Source organism: Lithobates pipiens, unplaced genomic scaffold (genome assembly GCF_037356315.1).
Source record: "Lithobates pipiens isolate NorthernLeopardFrog02 unplaced genomic scaffold, aLitPip1_a1.2 Scaffold_27, whole genome shotgun sequence".
Classification (NCBI taxonomy): Eukaryota; Metazoa; Chordata; class Amphibia; order Anura; family Ranidae; genus Lithobates; species Lithobates pipiens.
This window is the reverse complement of record NW_027507788.1, coordinates 23,125,337-23,146,174: the sequence shown is the minus strand read 5'-3', so window position 1 is coordinate 23,146,174 and position 20,838 is coordinate 23,125,337. Positions and strand designations below refer to the sequence as shown.

The following is a 20,838-nucleotide window of genomic DNA, read 5'->3' as shown; positions in this document are numbered from 1 at the left end:
AATCCATCTCCTGATAAGACTGATGAGTCCAGTTTAAAGGTATATCAACCACAGAGTGGTACAGTGGATACACTACATAATAGACATGCCACGTCCCGATATTTGAATTTACTATGGAAAGAGACAACTATTGTTGACATTGATGGACTTTTTAGGCATAGACACAAATTTTTATTTTTTTTTAAATATAAATTCAAACAATATTTATTTCTAAAAACAACAAAACATCCATTATTATATCTCAGAGCATGACGATTACGCTGTCTAAGGCTAGGTTCACACCGGAGCGATGCGGGAACGCCGCGAATCTGCGGCGTTTTCCCGCTTCACACTGCCCTATGCGGACTGCTGGGAGTGTCAGTGAAATGTTAATGACACCCCCAGATCAGTCCGCATATCGCAGTGCGATCTGCAAACTCGGACAGGAATCGGATCGCATGGTGTGAACACCCATGTGATCCGATTCTGCTGCGGACCAAAAAAAGGGTCCCGTGCGAGTTTGCGGCGGGTGCGATGCGAATTCAGCCATACTATCTGTATGGCTGAACTCGCATCGCACAGAGATCGGATGTGATTTGCACTGCAGTGCGGTGCGAATCACATTCGGTTCTCGCTGCCGCAGCGGTGTGAACCCAGCCTAATACATCACAGTTAAACAAATGATCCATACATTCCCATTTTGTTAAAGTATATAATATAGGGATAAAATACAATAGAATCATAAAAGTCCTTTGCAGAAACAGTGTATCGTAGGTGGTTCAGCTCGGAGCTGAATGTTTACTATGTCATCAATGTCAACAATAGTTGTCTCTTTCCATAGTAAAGACTGATGAGTCTTCGGAGTCACTCTGCACATGCTCTGTTTGGTGTGCATTGCTAGAGAGTTTTTTTTTTTTTTTTTTGGGAGGGCGCATGTGATCAGTACAGGGCCAATCAGCAGGGTTTGCAGCTTTATAGGACAGTAAGAGGAGAATGAAAACTCTTCCTACAATCTTTAACCAGACACTGATAGAAGTCACAAGACTGCTATATATTGCTGATGAGAAAAGGTATTTAGCAGTTTAAATTTACTAAAATAGTGAAGTGACTGGTCTCGAGGGGATAAACAGAAATTAAACAAATCCTCTTACATATATTGTACTTGTCTATCTGTAGCCATTTATTCTCTACATTTGTTCAAAGTGCTGAATTTTAAATCTTGTCTGAGACTTCATAAAAAAAAGGGGCAGAGAGCTGAAGTTACACTCTGCAGAGCTCAGTAAGTAGAGCTCTGACTGCCAATTGGTAGGGAAAGGATACCCCCCCCCCCCTCCCTCCACACAAGAACAGAGCCAAGGCTGTCAATCAGCTGAAGATCCCACCCCGTCACCATTTTTCGCTTGGTGTCAAGAAAAATTGCTTAGTGCTCTTAATTGAGACAAGTACACACTATAGAGGGATATGCTTTGTTCATATTTCATGTCTGAGGTTCACAACCACTTTAATATATGTCTAAACCCAAGAATAAAAATGTATTATATTGTAGCTTACACGTTCTTAGATGTGGTGGTTGCATTCAGTTTTTTGTCGGGTTCTTAACATATTCTTTATTTTCACCTGGTGATTTGCCAGTAACAAAACCCCTGCCCTAAGGTGACAATGCTCACTCACTAAACTGTATCTATGGAGGAACAGCTTTTTCGTCGCAAAATGGGACTAGAGAACACTTCATCTTTTCTATAATACGGGAGGATGTTCTGTAGATCAGAGGGAGAATAATGATAACTGATAACAGTCATTAGGGGCAGATACCATAGAAAGTCAGGTATTTTTTGCACTTATTGCACATATATGACAAGACACTTTAGGTGATATATCTAACAAACCAAGATGACGCAAATAAAAGATGTTCAGATGTGGTTAACCTTTTTTCTATAACTTCATAGGACTCAACCATGCTTTGTTGGTCCTATGTTGGATAATCAAATTTCCTAGTCTGACTGTACCCGTGTTGGCCTTCTTTCTTCAGGTGACAAAAGAGAATGGGCAGAGCTACTTGAGCTGCAACAGTGGGAGGAGCTTCCGGTCCGTCCGTGAGAGATGGTGGTACATAGCGCTCAGCAAGTGTGGGGTGAGATATTATGGACACCACATACTGTACATTCTGAGTTCACTACACACTAAGCTAAGCTTAGGTGCCTTCGATTTGGGTGCTGTGGGGTTGAAATACTTGCTTTAAAAAGAATCTTGGTTCATACCGACCTTCCCTGGAGTGCCACCCCTGTTTGTTCACTAAGGTTCTCTAACAAACCTCTGAGGGCTTTACAGAATAGCTGTATTTATACTGAGAATAAATTACACACAGGTGGATTCTATTTACTAATTAGGTGACTTCTGGAGGCAATTGGTTCCACTAGATTTTAGTTAGGGGTATCAGAGTAAAGGGGGCTGAATACAAATGCACGCCGCACTTTTCAGATATTTATTTGTAAAAAATCTGGAAAACCATTTATCATTTTACTTCCACTTCACAATTATGTGTCCCTTTGTGTTGGTCTATCACATAAAATCCCCCAAAAATATATAGCAAGGTGCCAGGCCTTCTTTGGTCTAATGAGAACCTCCAAGGCCAGAGATAGCTGACATCCTTCTGTACATAGTGGATTGTGAGGCATTGTGGGTGCAAGGTTCTTCTTGAATGCAAAGGGCGGACTGACAACTCATGGGGCCCCCGGGCAATAGGAGATTATGGGGCCCCCAGGCAATCAGAGATTATGGGCACACAGCAGAAACAAACACATACAGACAGTATACAATCACACAGTATACACAGACATGTTTCTATTGGCTGAGAAGGTACTGGAGAGGTGGGGCAGCTATAATCTCAGGATTTTTAGACCAAAAGGATGTCGGTAAGGGACATTTCAGGGACAGATGTAAAAAAAGAAACACAAATTTTTACATACTGTCCCTGGTTTTACTGAGGCTGGAACCCCTGACGGGGCCCCCTAGTGGCATGGGGACCTCGGGCAGTGCCCGAGTGGCCCAATGGTCAGTCCGCCTCTTTGTGTAGCCCACTAGGACTTTAGCCTCATTACCAAAAGTCTTAGCCCCCGTACACACGGTCGGAGAATCCGTCGGAATGTGTCCTATCGGACCGTGTTGTCGGATAATCCGACTGTGTGTGGTATGCATTGGACTGTTTCCGTCGGACCAAATTTTCAAACTTGCTGGAAATATTTTCTGACAAACTGGTCCGATAGGACATACTCCGATCATGTGTAGAGAATTTTTCGATCGGACAAAGTGCCACGCATGCTCAGATCAAATTCCTACATCAAAGCTATTGGCTACTAGCCTGAACGTAGTCCCATCGTAACGAAATTACATCATCACGTTCTGAAAGATCGGATTTTTCGACAACTTTGTCCGACCGTGTGTATGCAACAGTTTCGGACAAGATCCGACGGATTTGGTTGTCGAAATGTCCGACCGTGTGTACAGGGGCTTAGGGTGGCCCGCTAGGAGCTGAAAGCCAGGTACCTATTTATTTTTCCCAGCTGTGCAAGAATTCTCAATATAAAAGGGGCATCGACCATTGGGTCAAATAATGAATGGCATTTACATAGGAATGAATCGAGATTCTTCCACTCCTGAAAAGAACCAAAGTCCGGTTGAAGTGTCTACATCCACAGTAAAAATCACAGAAAAGACACGACAACTAGATGTAAGTCTTGGGGGGGGGGGGGGAAGAGGTCGGTCACAAGGTACACCCATACTAAATTTACAGTTTCCTTGAGCTCCAGGAAGGTATAAAAGAGCACTACTTGTTCTTTAGTATGGGTGTAAATCTGTGCTTGTACTGGCATCCTGTATTGCACAGTGCGGTCAGTCTAAAACTGGAAGCTTGCTGTTAACTGGAGAGATTTCTTATTTCTTCTTATCATCTCACGTACTGATTACACACCTTCTTGCTAACACTGTTACTCTCTACAGGGAGATGGTCTGCAGTTAGAGTATGAGATGACCCTGACAAATGGAAAATCCTTCTGGACGAGACACTTCTCTGCAGATGAGTTTGGTCAGTATTTATTTTACATTTATGATACATTGCTTTGGGTTTTGGGATGTTTAGCACACAGAAGGGTTAGGAAATGGAAGTGAAGGACAGGTTGGAGTCCAAGACTTAAATGTATCATGTGACAAAAAGATCTTAAAGTGGAACTACACTGCACCTAAGCAGCACAAACCAAAAGCACTATTTAATTAATTTGTAATATAAAACTTGCCTATCCATCCGTGTTTCCGAGCTTTAATATGCTAAGAAATCATTTTAAAAAACAACCTCTAGCATTTTTGGCAGTGGCCATCTTGAGAAAGGGCAGATGACTCACACAGCGTTTTACTTTCTGGAATCCATCCTTCAGACACAGCTGATCATAGATCATGGTAAAGGGCCAGTCACAGCGGCTCTTTACCATGTGATCAGCTGATCACATGTAAACAGACTTGTTGGTTATCAGCAGTCCTTTCCTCCCACGCTGTGTCTGTGTGAGGAAAGGAGAGCTGTTAACCAGCAAGACTGTCAGTACATTATTTAAACTGATAATCTGCTCTGATTATCAGTGCAGCCTATCAGTGCTCATCAATGCCGCCTATCGGTGCTTATCAATGCTGCCTATCAGTCCCACCTATCAGTGCCTCCTCATCAGTTCCTCTTCAGCAGGACTCTGAGCTGAGAGCATCTCTCTCATACAGCCCAGAGCCTGCACTGACAGTTCCACCTCCCTCCCAGGGATGAGAGAGGAGAGAGCCGATCTGCTCCTTCTTCTCCCGCCCCTCATCTGCTATGTGTGCACTGCAGAAAGTGTGAAGCCCAGCAGCCGAATTATCAAATTCAGCTGCTTAGCTTCAAACTTCCCACGGTGCACACACTAGGAGAGGCGCGGGAGGAGAAGGAGCAGATCAGCTCTCTCCTCTCCCATCCATGCGAGGGAGGTGGAACTGTCAGTGCAGACTCTGGACTGAAAGAGATGCTCTCAGTTCAGAACCCTGCAGCCAGCAACCCCACTTGGCCCCCCTGACAGTGTGACCTTTGAGACCCTGGCAGTTTTGCTACAGGTGTGAACCAACTCTTAGAGCATTTTAAGACAAAATACTCCTTGAGCATGCCAGAAATGCAGTTCCTTTGTCCCTTCCTGTGACCAGAAAGAAAAGCACAAAGAATGTTATCTTTTGTGTGTAAACTACTAGTCCCATCCACCATGTAATGCAGATGAACAAAAATAGACAAGTATGAAGTCCAGCCTATGTGACAGCCATAGGTGTGCGCAGCTTATTGATTTAGGGTGTGCACCTCAAAGCTCAAACACATACGTGTGTGTGCATGTGTATTGATAATGATGGTGTCAGTAGAGCACTGGGTGGTGTCAATAGGGCAGTGGATGGTGTCAGTAGTTTTTATTTTTATTTTTTTTCACATTTTTTTTATTATGCCGCATACACAAGACCGAGCTTTTCGACTGACTTGGTCCGGCGGACTGGAATCCGTCGGACAATTCGAATCGTGTGTGGGCTCCAGCGGACTTTTTCTTCCCAAAAGTCCGGCGGACCTAGAAATAAAACTTGCTTCAAGTCCAGTTGAAAAATCCGGTCGTCTGTGTGCTAGTCCGACGGACTAAAACCGACGCTAGGGCAGCTATTGGCTACTGGCTATGAACTTCCTTATTCTACATCATCACGTTGGAATCCGTCGGACTTTTGGAGTGATCGTGTGTGGCCAAGTCTGTTCATTTGAAAGTCCGGCGGACCTCAGCTGCAAAGTCCGTCGGATCGTCCGCCGAAAAGTCAGATCATGTGTACGCTGCATTAGTCTTTAACACTTTTTTAATGAGCCCTGTAAAGCCCCATACACACTATCAGATTTTCTGCTGAGTTTTTCCTTCAGATTTACCAAAACCATGTAGTGGAAGGGCCTGCCTGATTACATACACATTGAAACTCCTGAGGTTTGACCTCATATTATATGGTTTTGGTAAATCTGAAGGAAAAACTCAGCAGAAAATCTGATAGTGTGTATGGGGCTTTAGAGGGCTTTGGTAAAATATTAGGGGTTTAAACAGGGGGAATCTACACTACACAGGGTGACTAGGGTGTGCCCAGGCACACCCTGTGCGCACACCTATGGTGATAACCTTGGCGCCTCCTATAGGTACAATACAGAAATGAGTGTAGACATGAGTGGATGAGAAGTGTGTTAGCGGCAGGATCACCAGGTTAATGTAAAGGAAAAAAGTGTAAAAAAGAACACCAATGCAGCCACCATAGCTGCGATCTGGTAAGCTGCAATGTAATAGATTTTTGGGTTTAGATTCTCTATAAAGAACTGGTTCAGGTGCAGGTTTATTTTGGCCCGAAGTTAGCTGTGATGTTTCTGGAATGACACCTGACTAGTGATCCGTTCATGTGTGTCCCAGCAATGCCTGTCTCCCATCATTTAGCGGTACGCTGTCATGGCGACAAACTGAGCGCGGTGCAGTGAGCCAAACCAAACAGCACCATGCATAGTTATATAGCTGAGGCAGCCAGATCGTTTCATGCTGTGTAACTCAGATAGCTCACTGTGGACAGAGATCATCGTAGTGGAAAGAGAAGTATGTGTTTGTTTTCATTACTCCATTGGTGGCCAAGCAGTTAGCCTACAGGGGCCTCAGATGAAGTTCCTTTCTCCTCGTAAGAGCTGAATATGATGCCATGCTATGCTGATTAGTAAAGCAACTAGATGAATACTTACTCAACTTTATCCACTTAAGGGCCGAGCCTCTTTCTGAGATTTGGTGTTTACAAGTTAAAAACTGTTTTTTTTGTTAGAAAATTACTTAGAACCCCCAAACATTAGGTATATTTTTTTTAACACCCTAGAGAATAAAATGGCGGTCGTTGCAATACTTTCTTTCACACCGTATTTGCCCAGCGGTCTTACAAGCACACTTTTTTGGGGGGGAAAAATACACTTTTTTTTATAATTAAAAAATAAGACAACAGTAAAGTTAGGCAATTTTTTTTTATATTGTGAACAATAATTTTACGCCGAGTAAATTGATACCCAACATGTCACACTTTAAAATTGTACCCGCTCATGGAATGGCAACAAACTTTTACCCTTAAAAAATCTCCATAGGCGACGTTTAAAAAAATCTACAGGTTGCATGTTTTGAGTTACAGAGGCGGTCTAGAATTGCTTTACCGATCACGGCGATACCTCACATGTGTGGTTTGAACACCGTTTTCATATGCGGGTGCTATTCACGTATGCGTTCGCTTCTGCACATGAGGTCGGCGGGACAGGGCGCATTTAAAAATGTTTTTTTTTCTTATTTATATTACCTTTTATTTTTTATTTTTACACTGTTTTTTTTTTTTTTTTTTTTTATTGTGTCACTTTTATTCCTATTACAAGGAATGTAAATATCCCTTGTAATAGAAAAAAAGCATGACAGGACCTCTTAAATATGAGATGGGGGGTCAAAAAGACCTCAGATCTCATATTTAAACTAAAATGCAATAAAAAAAATGTTGTAAAAAAAAAAAGGCCCTTTAAGAGCTATGGGCGTTTTGACGTCGCTTCCGCCCTGCAATGTTATGGAGACAGGTGGGGGCCATCTTCCCCTCACTCATCTCCATACCTAGCAAGGGTGAAGATCCGATTGCCTCCACTGCTGCCAGTAAGAGGCGGAGGGCACCGGAGCATGGCAGGAAGGGGGGCCCTCTCCCGCCGCCGATAAAAGTGATCTCGCAGCGAATGCGCTGCAGAGGCCACTCTTATCAGAAAGCAGACCGCTAGCCATAGAAGAGGATAGAAGAGAATACCGGGGTTATGGAAGCTAGCTGCAGCCATATGAACGAGATTCCTCTTCAAACTTAGGATGTATATCGGCGTGCGCCAGTCCGTAAGTGGCTAGTGATGTCCGGCGCAAACCAATGTAACATCAGCGCGTTTCACTGGAAACCCAGCTTCTTCAGGATGTAGCACCCCGTAGCTGAAACGTGCTAAAATACACCCTTTAGCCCAGCCCCTAAAAGTACTTTTCGTGTATACACTGTTGCTCGCAGTTAATTGCTATTCTTAGCTTTATTGGATATGTCTGAACTGTGTACATGTAAGTGTGGCGCCCGTTGAAATTTTTGTGAATATTAGACAACGTTGTCTTTTTTACTGGTGATGGTGGGTGGTTTTTCTTTCTTTTCTTTTTATATTGCTGTGATTTGGATTATTTTTTACCAATAAAATTTGATATGTTTTCTAGACAATTTTGCAGTTTCTTGAATTAATAACCATACCCTGGTGTCTCATATTCATGGTCCTTAGGCAACTCTGCTAGTCTTCTTTTTATGAGGGAGATAGGATGACCCTACAGCAGTGGCGTCGCTAGGGGGTGGCTTTTGGGACTATAGCCCCAACTCTGGGGCCCATAGCCCTGAGACTCTGCAGGGGTCTCTGGGGACCCTGATGTAAGGGGGGGCTCTCTGGGGACCCTGATGTAAGGGGGGCTCTCTGTGGACCCTGATGTAAGTAGGGGGCTCTCTGGGGACCCTGATGTAAGGGGGGGGCTCTCTGGGGACCCTGATGTAAGGGGGGGGGCTCTCTGGGGAACCTGATGTAAGAAGGGGAGGGCCTCTCTGGGGATATATATACATACACACACACACACACACACGTATATTACTGTATATACATGTGTATGCCCGCCCAAGCGCATGACTTTCTTTACTACGCTGCTATGGGCTCTAGCCCCAGATCTTTTGTAGACCTAGAAATGCCCCTGTCCTACAGCCAAACACAGTGAGAGAATACAACAGATAATACAAGATGAAGTAATCTTGGAGGGGTAGGATTACACCTATATAACAATTCAGGAGTGGAGATTCTGATTATTACAATTGCTCAGTGGTTGCTGGTTGTCTTTATAACTGATATAGGTTCAGTATATATCACTCAAACATAAAGCTTGTACATAGTAGATTTGTTGAGGATGTTTGGCATTTGGTGCTCTGCTCATGAAAGAGAATTTGTTGGGTAGATAAAGTTTTAGACTAACTTAAAGTTTAACAAAACTCACAATAGTAAAATTGGTCTGTATATGCAGTAGCAGGCTTGATATACTCACTATGGAAACTAAGGGGTTAATCCTCTGCATTGTGTACAAATGTTGTTTGCTTCTGTCTTCTCTGATCCTCCCCTTCTTCCACTTTCCCCAATCCATCTCCTGATAGTACAGAGCCTTGGGGGCACTTTATGCTCGGTTTGGTGTGTATTCCTAGAGAATTTTTTTTTTTCTTGGGAGGGTGCATGTGATCCGCACAGGGCCAATCAGCACTGTCCAGACAGAGAGTCAGGCCTAATAGGACAGTCAGAGTAGAATGAACACTCCTCCTACAAACTTTAACCAGGCACTGATAGAAGTCACAAGACTGCTATATACTGCTGATGAGAAAAAAGGGTATTTAGCATTTTATATTTACTAAAACAATTGCATTCCCATGTTCTGTGTACTATGGGAGACTGGATATAGTGAATGCAGGGTCCTGGGTTTAGTAACACTTTAACTCCCTAAATGCAGGCACCACATGTACCCTAAATGAAATGTGTAAGGGGTATTCTGTATATTTATTATGTTCAGTACTAAAAAAAATAGTTCAAATATATGTGTTATTTCTACTAACAAAATATATAACTATTAAATATGAATATTTTATATTTACCATTTGCAGCCAGCAGGGGGTGAGCATCGATCTAGAGCACCAGATTTTTTTACACTTGTGTGAAACAGACCTGAGTAGCAGGGGGAATAATGTTTCACAGACTGTTAAATGTCTCAGAGGAGGGACATATCCCCCCCTTCTCTCCAGGTGAAATAGTGTTGTCTGTATTCGTCACCTATACACAGGCTGCCAAAAAGCATGCTGGCACAGCTGGGGATTTTTCTTACTTGCTTTGTAAACTAAGGTGCCACATATGCAACATGGATTAAATGTTTGTCATTTATAATGCTTCTCTGCCCCTGTCTTTGTCATGCAGGGATCCTGGAGACGGATATCACCTTCCTCCTCATCTTCACCCTTATCCTCCTCCTGTCCTGTTATTTTGGCTGTGAGTATACTGGTTGGGTGCATTGTGTGTGCTACTTCTTGGATGTGGGGTAAAGGCTGCCTAGTGCCATAGGATATTATCTGTCTCTCTCGTGCAAATTGCTTTTTAATTTTTTATTTTACTGACTGCCACTGTGATGCTTCTAGTAGACATGTGCACTGCCGAAATTTGTTTGTTTTCGTTTCATTAATTTATTTATTTTTATTCATTTGTTATGATCGTAATTCGTAAATTCAAAAATTCGAAATTTGGTAAAATTTGTAAATTTGAAAATAAGAAAGAAAATCCAAAAATTCGAAAGAACGAAAATTCAAAAGAATAACTAACTAATAATAACCAAGTATTAAGTTATAGGTATTGGAATTTCCTTTCAAATATGGCGGTTAGTGCAGGTAACGAATACGAATTTATCCAAAGTTGTGAATTATCCGAAATAACCAATGCCACATCTAAACAAATGAAGTGGAACGAATTAATAATAAATAATAACAAGAAAAGTTTTTATTATTATTGTTATTTATTAATACTTCAATACGTTCTATTCTTTTAGATATGACATTCATTATTTTCGGATAATTCGTAACTTCGGATAAATTCGTAACTACGGATAAATTCGTATTCGTTACGTTCACTTACAACCAAATTTGAAAGGAAATTCCAATACCTATAATTTAATAGTTAGTTATTTAAAAGAAAGATACACTCACTCTTTCCCCATCTACTGTGTATCACCACTGCGCTGAGCACAAACTTTAAGCTAAGCCGCCACTTTATAAAAACAAAATGTGTACAATAATCCTTATCTAAAATAGTTAGTTATTATTTCGGATTTTTGAATTTTTAGGATAGGTTTTCGTTAATTTGGATGTTTTTGAATGAATTTGTCAAAATTTGTTAAAAAAACGAATTTCGGTACAAAACAAATTGCACATGTTTAGCTCTTAGTCTGCTGAAAATTAAGCCTAGGACCTGCACTCCAAACTGTACTCCTCTGAGTTCCCTTTTTGGATCGTCCATAATAGTCTTTGTCTCCACCAACAGAAACCATCTCCTCCTTAACGCATTTTACCACAATGCTGATCAAACCACATTGTAGTAAAATGCGTTAAGGAGGAGTTGGTTTGGTTTCTTTGGTTGGACACACTATGACTGTATATCTATTATGGATGATCCAATAAAGTAACTCAGCTTAGATTTTGACCTTTATTTTCAGCTGATGATAACCCAGGATAGGCTTCTTGAATCTACATCCAGAGCCTGGAGAAAAAAAAAGAGCAAGTCTTGGGTGGTGCACTGGGGTGGGAAGTAGGGTTGCCACCTCATCCCTTTAAAACTGAACACATTAATTACACAGGTCTGTGCGCTAATTTAATGCAGGTAAGGCATTACGTGAGTTTAATTATCACCTTAATCAGCCACAGAACCTGTGTAATTCAGATTTGTTCGGTTTTAAATGGTTGAGGTGGCAACCCTAGTGGGAAGTTTCCTTTAAACTTCTGTTTAATGTTAAAGAGCCAGTGCTGTTCTACAACAGTGGTTCTCAACCTCAGTCCTCACATACCCCTCAAGAGGCCATGTTTGTAGGTTTTCCTTTATCTTGCACAGGCGCCTTAAATCAGAGTCAATGAGTTGGTATTTTGGACAGCTATTTTATCTAAGAGAAATTCCCAAAACATGGCTTGTTGGGGATACTTGAGGACAGGGTTGAGAACCACTACTCTACAAGGCTCACATCCATGTAAAATCTGCACTGTCTTGCTTAAAGTTAAAGCGGAACATCACCCTAAGGTAAGGGTAGCTCCTCTGTATGTCCTCATACCCCTCTTCTGCCCTATTCTGCACTTTTTTTTGGGGGGGGGGGGCTAGGTACCTAATTTTATCAAGTGATTCCACCAGAAATTCTCTGCCCCCAAAGGCATGTGCAGGGGGTGTGCCGGTTTTGCCTGGGCACACCCTAATCACCCCCTGTGGCGCAGATTCCCCCTGCTGATATTTCACCAAAGCCCCTCATCGGGGCTCCTAAATTAAAAAAAAAAATTTAAATTGTAAGAAAATGTTATAAAAATAAAAAACTACTGACACAGTCCACTGCCCTGCTGACACCAATATCTGCCCTACTGACATGTCTACTGCTTTACTGACACCAATCTCTGCCCTACTGACACGTCCACTGCCCTACTGACACCAATCTCTGCCCTACTGACACGTCCACTGACCTACTGACACCAATCTCTGCCCTACTGACACGTCCACTGACCTACTGACACCAATCTCTGCCCTACTGACATGTCCACTGACCTACTGACACCAATCTCTGCCCTACTGACTCGTCCGCTGACCTACTGATACCAATCTCTGCCCTACTGACACGTCCACTGCCCTACTGACACCAATCTCTGCCCTACTGACACGTCCACTGACCTGCTGACACCAATCTCTGCCCTACTGACTCGTCCGCTGACCTACTGACACCAATCTCTGCCCTACTGACACGTCCACTGCCCTACTGACACCAATCTCTGCCCTACTGACACGTTCACTGACCTACTGACACCAATCTCTGCCCTAATGACTCGTCCACTGACCTACTGACACCAGTCTCTGCCCTACTGACACATCCACTGCTCTACTGACACCATCCATGTTTTTAAATACATTTTAAATTCTTTTTTACATTTATTTATAAGTGTGTGTCTATATATACAGTGATTCTTATCACATTGGATGCAGTGGTATGCTGTGAAAAGCTGGTCATACATGGAACAAATTTTGCTGGTGAACCAGTCAAATTTGAGCCATATATAGACCTGTCCGCATCCTCCCACCCAACATCCTTTGACTTTAAAGTTTAAAGAGCCAGGCAGAAAATTTTGAGCTGAACAGCCTCTGCATCCAATCAGATACAGCGGCCATTGTTTGGGTATTCTGACAGTTGCAGGTGCGTTCTGTCATTTAGTGGCCAACAGGAGAGATTCGTCCATCCATGTTGTTTAGCTGTTTACAGTGAATAGTAATTGCCTTCACCTGCAGCCAATATAAAACACCAATGTATGTGGGAATGGAGACATAACAAGAATATTTGCAGGTGTAGTCTCCAAGATAAAGGATAGATAAAGAAAAGTTGGCAACTAACATAGCCCATCAGACCCACCTATAAATAAAATGTCATTATGGGTGGACTGACCCTTCAAAAGTAGGTGCCAGAAGTCCCTCTTTTAGAGTTTAACCAGTTTCTGGCCACTGTCTGTAGAATAATTTTCTCAGCCACGGTGCCTTGTGTTACGTGAGCATTGATGTACTTTATGTTCCATTATAAGACTAGGAGCACATTCCTGAAACAACGCTGTCACTGAAACTTCTTGATTGGAAACCAGGCAGCAGGGTTCCCAATTGTGTAATCACTATGGCAGAAAATCTTGGTAATCACAAGGTTTATTTGTTACAAGGTGTGTAAAAAATACATTCATTTAACATTTTAAAAATTATTAATAAAAAAGTGATATGCAAATGTATTTATTTATTTTATTTTGTCAATTTGTAATCCTAAAATAGAAAGCAGGAGCAAGGCATTTAGGTATTTCTTAAGCCAATAAAAAGCCTTATGCCACGTACACACGACCGGACTTTTTCGACGAACTAGGTCCGACAGTCTTCCCGACAGACTTCGGCAGAGTTCCGGCGGACTTTCTGAATGAACGGACTTGGACACACACAATCACACCAAAGTCCGACGGATTTGAACGTGATGATGTACGACCAAACTAGAATAAGGAAGTTCATAGCCAGTAGCCAATAGCTGCCCTAGTGTCGGTTTTTGTCCGTCGGACCAGCATACACACGAACGGATTTCTCGGTCCGGCGGAGTTCCGGTGGGAAAATTTAAAACATGTTCTATTTCTAAAGTCTGCCAGATTTTTGGCAAGCAAAGCTCCGATGGAGCCCACACAAGATCGAATTGTCCAACGGACTCGTTCCGTCGGACCTTTGCTCTCAAAAAGTCCGGTCATGTGTACGCGGCATTAAAGGTATTTGGTGTGGACATAAAAGACCAATCTTCTGCTCTCAAGTTCACTGGAAAAAGTCAATCCACACTCTTCAGTTAATCCAGTATTTGAACCGGCTTTGCTGCCCACTACGGGCTGGGAAAACCCAGAGGAAGTACTGCAAAAAACAAGGAACAGAGGGGTCAACAACCCAATGTATTATCTTTGTGATAACTTTATTTGTATTAACAAACAGGTATATACGCGCAAAGGGCTATAAAGCACATCAAAGTCCATAATGGGCTAGGAGCGACCTAGAGAACTCCCAAGCGTATGGTGATGCCCCTCGAAATGCATCAGCCTTTGGAAGGTTTTCTCATGCTTGGGACTTGTCTAGGTGACCAGTTAACTCCTGGTACATTATGGACTTTGATGTGCCTTATAGCTGATGTTGTTTGTGAGTACACACCTCATTTTTAAGACAAATAAAGCTATCACTAGGTAATGTGCTAGGTTGGTGCACCCTCTGTTCCTTGTTTTTGCAGTATTTGGTGTGGATATCCAAATGTCAGTGACCTCTGGTCATCAAAGGTTAAAATTCCAACCACTTGGAGTTCCCATCTACAGTACTGATCGCCCTCATTGAAGCTGGGTGGCTCTGCTGTTAGATCAGATCATACAATCGCCAATGGCTATTGGTCCCGAAAGCGGACTGAAATTTCATGTAACAATATGACTTTACGGGCTCTAGAACAGACTTTCTCAATTTTTTTCAAAACAGAGGAACCCCTGCAATAACTTTCCGGTCTCAGGTAACCCCTGCTAAAAGGTACTACATCTACAACTCATGATGCATAAGCCCTTGTACACACGGTCGGAGAATCCGTCGGAATGTGTCCTATCGTACCGTGTTGTCGGATAATCCGACTGTGTGTGGTATGCATCGGACTGTTTCCGTCAGAATATCCGTCGGACCAAATTTTCAAACTTGCTGGAAATATTTTCCGACAAACTGGTCCGATAGGACATACTCCGATCATGTGTAGAGAATTCCGATCGGACAAAGTGCCACGCATGCTCAGATCAAATTTCTACATCAAAGCTATTGGCTACTAGCCTGAACGTAGTCCCATCGTAACGAAATTACGTCATCACGTTCTGAAAGATCGGATTTTTCGACAACTTTGTCCGACCGTGTGTATGCAACAGTTTCGGACAAGATCCGACGGATTTGGTTGTCGAAATGTCCGACCGTGTGTACAAGGGCTTAGTGTGATGGTCAGTGGGAAGAATGCTCCTTACATTTGCAGTCATTGGGAATAAGTTCCCCCTTACAGATTGCTAAAAAGGTAATTGGTATCGGTGGGAACTAATCTGAGAGGCATGAATTTGGCATTGCTCAAGGAACCCCTAGAAACTTTTGAAGGAACCCCAGGGTTCCACGGAACCCTGGTTGAGAAACCCTGCTCTAGAAGGCTAAATTTGATATTGCATCCAAAGTGTGTGTTTATATGTTGGCAAAAAATATTGTGACTCCTATTTTTTATGACCGAATGTTGGGCTTTTGAGTTCTCCTTTAAAAAAACAATATCTTTTTTAGGATTTCAAAATTCTGAAGCCTCATTCTCCTCTGTAAGCTTGAATGACTTAGAAAAACAAATACTTCAAGACTAGAGGGGTGTTATGGCAGCATGTCAGCGGTTTATCATATAAATCCTGGGTTTGTCTTAACAGTAGAGCACTTGTGAGCCAGATTTATCTCCATGACTTTGATGTTATGGTGGCACTTAGATCTGTTTCCTATTTACATGTAAATGAAGGTAAGGGTCGATCAAGTGTTGGCTCTCTGCAGATATATGTCCTGCATGATATTACCTTTTCCTACTATAGCAATGCATGTTTTGCAGCTCTTTTCACAAATTCAAAGATAAAGTGCAGTATTAACTTGTAAATTTAAAGTGAACACCTGAGCTGTCCATGCAAGGCCAAACAGGCTCGCTTTTATTCAGGTATCTGCAGCCAATTTCTGAGTTAGCAAAAATGTAATTCACTTTATTGGAACAGTGGCAACATATATCTTACAAAGAACATACTGTAGTGTAAATATTCATACAATATCATACAAATATGCAATTAAAATTATTTCAAATCTACCAGAAACAAACCCTATCCATTAGTCAGCTAACAGGTGCTATGTTAATTCTTGCACTTTGTCCAATTAATGCAGTAGAGTAAAGGAAATGACCAAGTAGTATATTAATATGTCTTTACTCAACAATAATGCTGCATATACAAACTATAGTTACAAGAATACAGTAAAAAGACATACAGAATGGCATAAATATGGCACTCAAAGTCACTTAGCTTCTGTTATAGCTTTCCAGTGATTTCAGGAGCAAACAGGACTCCAGGCATTCCAAATGATTGCATGATAATCGGTTATTTGTTTTGACAGTCTCCGTCTCTCGCTCTTGTAGTGTGGCTTCTACTGTTGGACCTTAGCAAAGTTCTACTTTCAGCTCGTGCTGCTGGCCTTTTATCTTGGAAAGTTATGGTAGCCAAATTAACTTCCTATATCAGTTTCTATGAGGCACGCATTCAAGCCTTGGATGGGAGACATGTCAAAAAGTCAGGCTACTGTTGATTCCTTTTGAGAGAACTACACTTAAAGCATAACTAAAGACTTATTCTATAAGTCCAAAGTGAGAATTGTGTAACCTGTGTGTGTGTGTGTGTATGTGTGTGAAGGATAGCGCCTCCCCAGGTAGCTTCACAGATGACATCCAATGCAGTTTGACTAGTTAAACTCAACTTGTATAGCAGTGCTGGTTGCTTCATCAAGAATGACTTAAAACCCCATTAGCACATGCTATACAACGTCACTTTGACAAGGCAAACCAGCTGTGTAGAAGTGACGTAATGGATAAACTGGCAAGTTCTTCTGCGTTGCATCAAGCGAAATTCAAATAATCAAAAGGAAGTAAAGGAGAAAACACCCATCAAAGTGCGTTGTTTTTTTGTAATTTGCGTGACTACATTTACAGTTCAGCAAATACTGCAGATGTTTTACTCTGTGAGACAGAAAATGGAAAACCTGCACATGTGGCTCCCCACTGCTAATTCCCCATTAAAGTATCTCATCAGTTGACTGAACAATGCTCCCGAACAGCTGTGAAGCCACCACCGCTCAGAGAGCCATTCATCTTTCTGTAGTGTGATGCGTCCCAGCCTTGGAAATCCACTGAGAAGCAATCGCTTTTAGATGCATAATAAAATATTGAGTGCTACTATCTCTTAGAACTACTCTATGATAAAACCTTTGAAACCTGCAGAAGGAAGGCACATGGACTGGACAGTGGAAAATGTTTTTAAAGCCAAACAATTTTTTAAACATTCGTCTACTAAGGTACGTTTAGAAACAGCATGGTAGACAAGTGGTTAAATCAAGCTCAAAATTGCTTTACCAGCTGGCAAAAGGCTTTCCAATAAAAGTGGTCCAGGTGTATCTAGAGCTGTCCAATTACTTCTTTGGGGATCTCAATGTGCGTTCCACCCCCAATCACTTTTATGGGGCTGTTATAGTGTGGCCCCCTTCCCCGATCGCTTTAATGAGGCTATAAAAAATGCTTGGGGATATTTATTGTTGCTGATGGGGGACCTTTTGTTGCTGGGGGGGGGGGGGTTAATTTTTTGCTGGGAGGGATCTACTGTTGAGGAAGGAATCTACTGGGGGCGACACAGTGGTGTAGTGGTTAGCACCAAGAAGGGTCTCTGGTTCAAATCTCAACCACAACACTACCTGCCTGGAGTTTGCATGTTCTCCCTGTGCCTGCATGGGTTTCCTCCAGGTACTCCGGTTTCCTCCCACAATCCAAAGACATGCAGGTAGGTTAATTGGATTCTGTCCAAAATTGGCCCTAGAATATGAATGGGGACCTTGGATTGTGGGCCCCTTGAGGGTAGGGACCGATGTGAGTGTACAATGTACAGGGATAGGGACAATTGTAGACACTCAGGTTGAACTGGATGGACTGGTGTCTTTATTCAACCTTACTAACTATGAAACTATGAAACTACTGATGCTGGCTTCTGAGAGTCTATTGTTGCTGGGGGGGTCAATTGTTGCTGGAAGGAATCTACTGTTGAGGAAGGGATCTACTGGTGCTGTCTTCTGTGAGATCTATTGGTGATTGATTGTTACTGGTGGTTGCTCTATTGTTGCTGGGGGGAGGGGGGTTCATCTGCTGATGGGGGTGGGTTCTACTGTTGAGGAAGGGGATCTGCTGATGCAGGCTTCTAGGAGAGATATTGCTGGGTGGTTGTTGCTGTCTGCAGGGGATCTATTTTACTGGATTTCTTGTTATCATTTACACATTCCATAGAAACTACTTAGCACCACAAAATTATACTTGGTTCTGTGTCCTCTAAAAGGGGTGGTACTGGGAGGTAGAACCGAGGGACGGTGCTCGGAGGTGGGTAGGGGGCAGAGACAAGGGTTGACTCGGAAAAGGGGGAGTACCTGCACCTATTTTCCGAAGAAAAAAAAGGTGGCAATAAGGCTCGGTTCACACCTATGCAGTTTGCTTTTGATGCGTTTCTGCAGTGCTTTTTGCAGTGCGTTTGGCGTTCTTGCATGCACATTTTTGATGCGTTTTACCCAAGTTATTTAATGCGTTTTGCATTTTTTTATGGTTTCTTTTCCTGCCAGTTTGTTGTTGGGCAGATTAAAAAACTGAAAATCACAGCAAAATCGCAGGAAAAAACACACTACACGCTTTTCTGCAGCTTCTCCATTGAAGTCTTTTGAACCAAAAATGCACCATTTTGCGTTTAAAAAAGCCCCCGTCCCTTTCCAAAAACGCAGCGGCTGAAAAAAGCATAGATGTGAACATTCGGGTCGGCTTTTACACGAGTATATACAGCAGTTGTGTGACATGAGAATTTGCAACTACCCTCATTATATTCTCCAGGCTCTCTGCTTTCAGAAAATAGACAGTGCCGTCGAAAAGATTTAGGCAGGTGTGCAAAAAACAAACAAAAATACTGTAAACTAAAAATGCATTCAGAAATAGAAGTGTAAGGCCGCGTACACACGGGCGGACTGTTCGCCCAACCTTGTCCGCTGAACAGTGTTTGGGCGGACAGTCCGCTCGTGTGTGGGGCTTCAGCGGACAGTTTCAGCGGACAGTTGGACGAACAAGGTCTTACGGAAATTCCGAAAAACTGTCCGCTGAAACAAGGTTTCAGCGGACTGTTCGCTCGTGTGTAGGCTTGTTCGGCCAACTAAGTCTCGCGCATGCTCAGAAAGGATTTCCACGCCGAAAGCTATAATGCAGTGTATAGGACGTCGTATTTTTCGTCCCGTCGTACGTGCCGTTCACGTCATCGCGCACGGTTTCAGCAAACTGTTCGTCCGTCGTGTGTGGCCATGTCCGTCCATGCTAAGTTTGAGCGGACTGTTTGCCGAAACTGTTGGACGGACAAAGTTGGGCGAACAGTCCGCGCGTGTGTACGCGGCCTTACTCGTAAATTTGACAAAATGGAAAGTAAATGAACAGACGAGAAATCCAAAACAAATCAATATTTGGCGTGACTGCCCTTTGTCTTCAAACCAGCATTAATTCTTCTAGGTAGACTTGCACACAGTTTTTGAAGGAACTCGGCAGGTAGGTTGTTCCAAACATCTTGGATAACTAACCGTAGATCTTCTGTGGATGTCAGCTGTCTCAAATCTTTCTGTCTCTTCATGTAATCCCAGACAGACTCCATGATGGTGAGATCAGGGCTCTGTGGGGGCCAAACCAACCCGTACAGGACTCCTTGTTCTCCTTTACGCTGAAGATAGTTCTTAAAGCGGAAGTAAATCCATTGATTTACCAGCTTCAAAAAAACAGTTACATTCCCGGTATGTCAACCATCCAATGGTTGGTGTCTTAACTGGTCACATGTGCAGTACCATGGCAGCTGAAGATTAAACAGAGGCCAAGATGGCAGCTTCCTTGAATGAAAACAATAGGAGGGTTTGCTTCCACTTTAAAGTGGAGCTCCACCCAAAAGGGGAAGCTCCGCTTATCTGCCCCTCCCTCTCCAGTGCCACATTTGGCACCTTTCGGGGGGAAACGGGTACCTGGTTTTAACAAGTACCCACTCCCACTTCCGGGTGATCTCGCTGCAGCAAGATTACCTGGAAGTTTGGCCCCACTCCTCCTTCCCCCGCCACCGGGCCATTCACAAAGTGCAGTACGGAATCGGCTGTAAAGCCGCAAGGCTTCACTGACGGTTTCCCTTACAGGCAATGACGACAGCAGTACCCGAGAGCCGATGGAAACATAGGGTGCGGTGCCAACATCGCTGGATTCCCGCACAGGTAAGTGTCAATGGCGGCTGGTGCTCAAATTTTTTTTTTGGGGGGGGGGGCAAACAAACTGAAAAATTCTGAAAAAAGAACATCAATTGCAGATTCACTGTGCCCATCAAACACAGCCACTGTGCCATCAAACGCTGCCACTGTGGCCATCAAACACAGCCACAGTGCCCATCAAATGCTGCCACTGTGCCCATCAAATGCTGCCACTGTGCCTATCAAACACAGTGCCCATCAAATGCTGCCACTGTGCCATCAGATGCTGCCACTGTGCCCATCAAATGCTGCCACTGTGCCATCAAATGCTGCCAATGTGCCCATCAAATGCTGCCACTGTGCCCATCAAATGCAGCTACTGTGCC

At 43.0% G+C, this 20,838-nt stretch overlaps 1 protein-coding gene across 1 annotated transcript in view; it reads left to right on the top strand.

Moving 5' to 3' along the window:
- TMEM145 (transmembrane protein 145) overlaps positions 1–20,838 on the top strand; it is a 180,083-nt gene that overhangs the window by 124,118 nt on the left and 35,127 nt on the right. Inside the window, exons 5-7 of the mRNA XM_077456618.1 lie at positions 2,009–2,110; positions 3,976–4,060; positions 10,058–10,129. Coding sequence (XP_077312744.1) covers positions 2,009–2,110; positions 3,976–4,060; positions 10,058–10,129 — 259 coding nt within the window. The remainder of the gene's footprint in view (positions 1–2,008; positions 2,111–3,975; positions 4,061–10,057; positions 10,130–20,838) is intronic.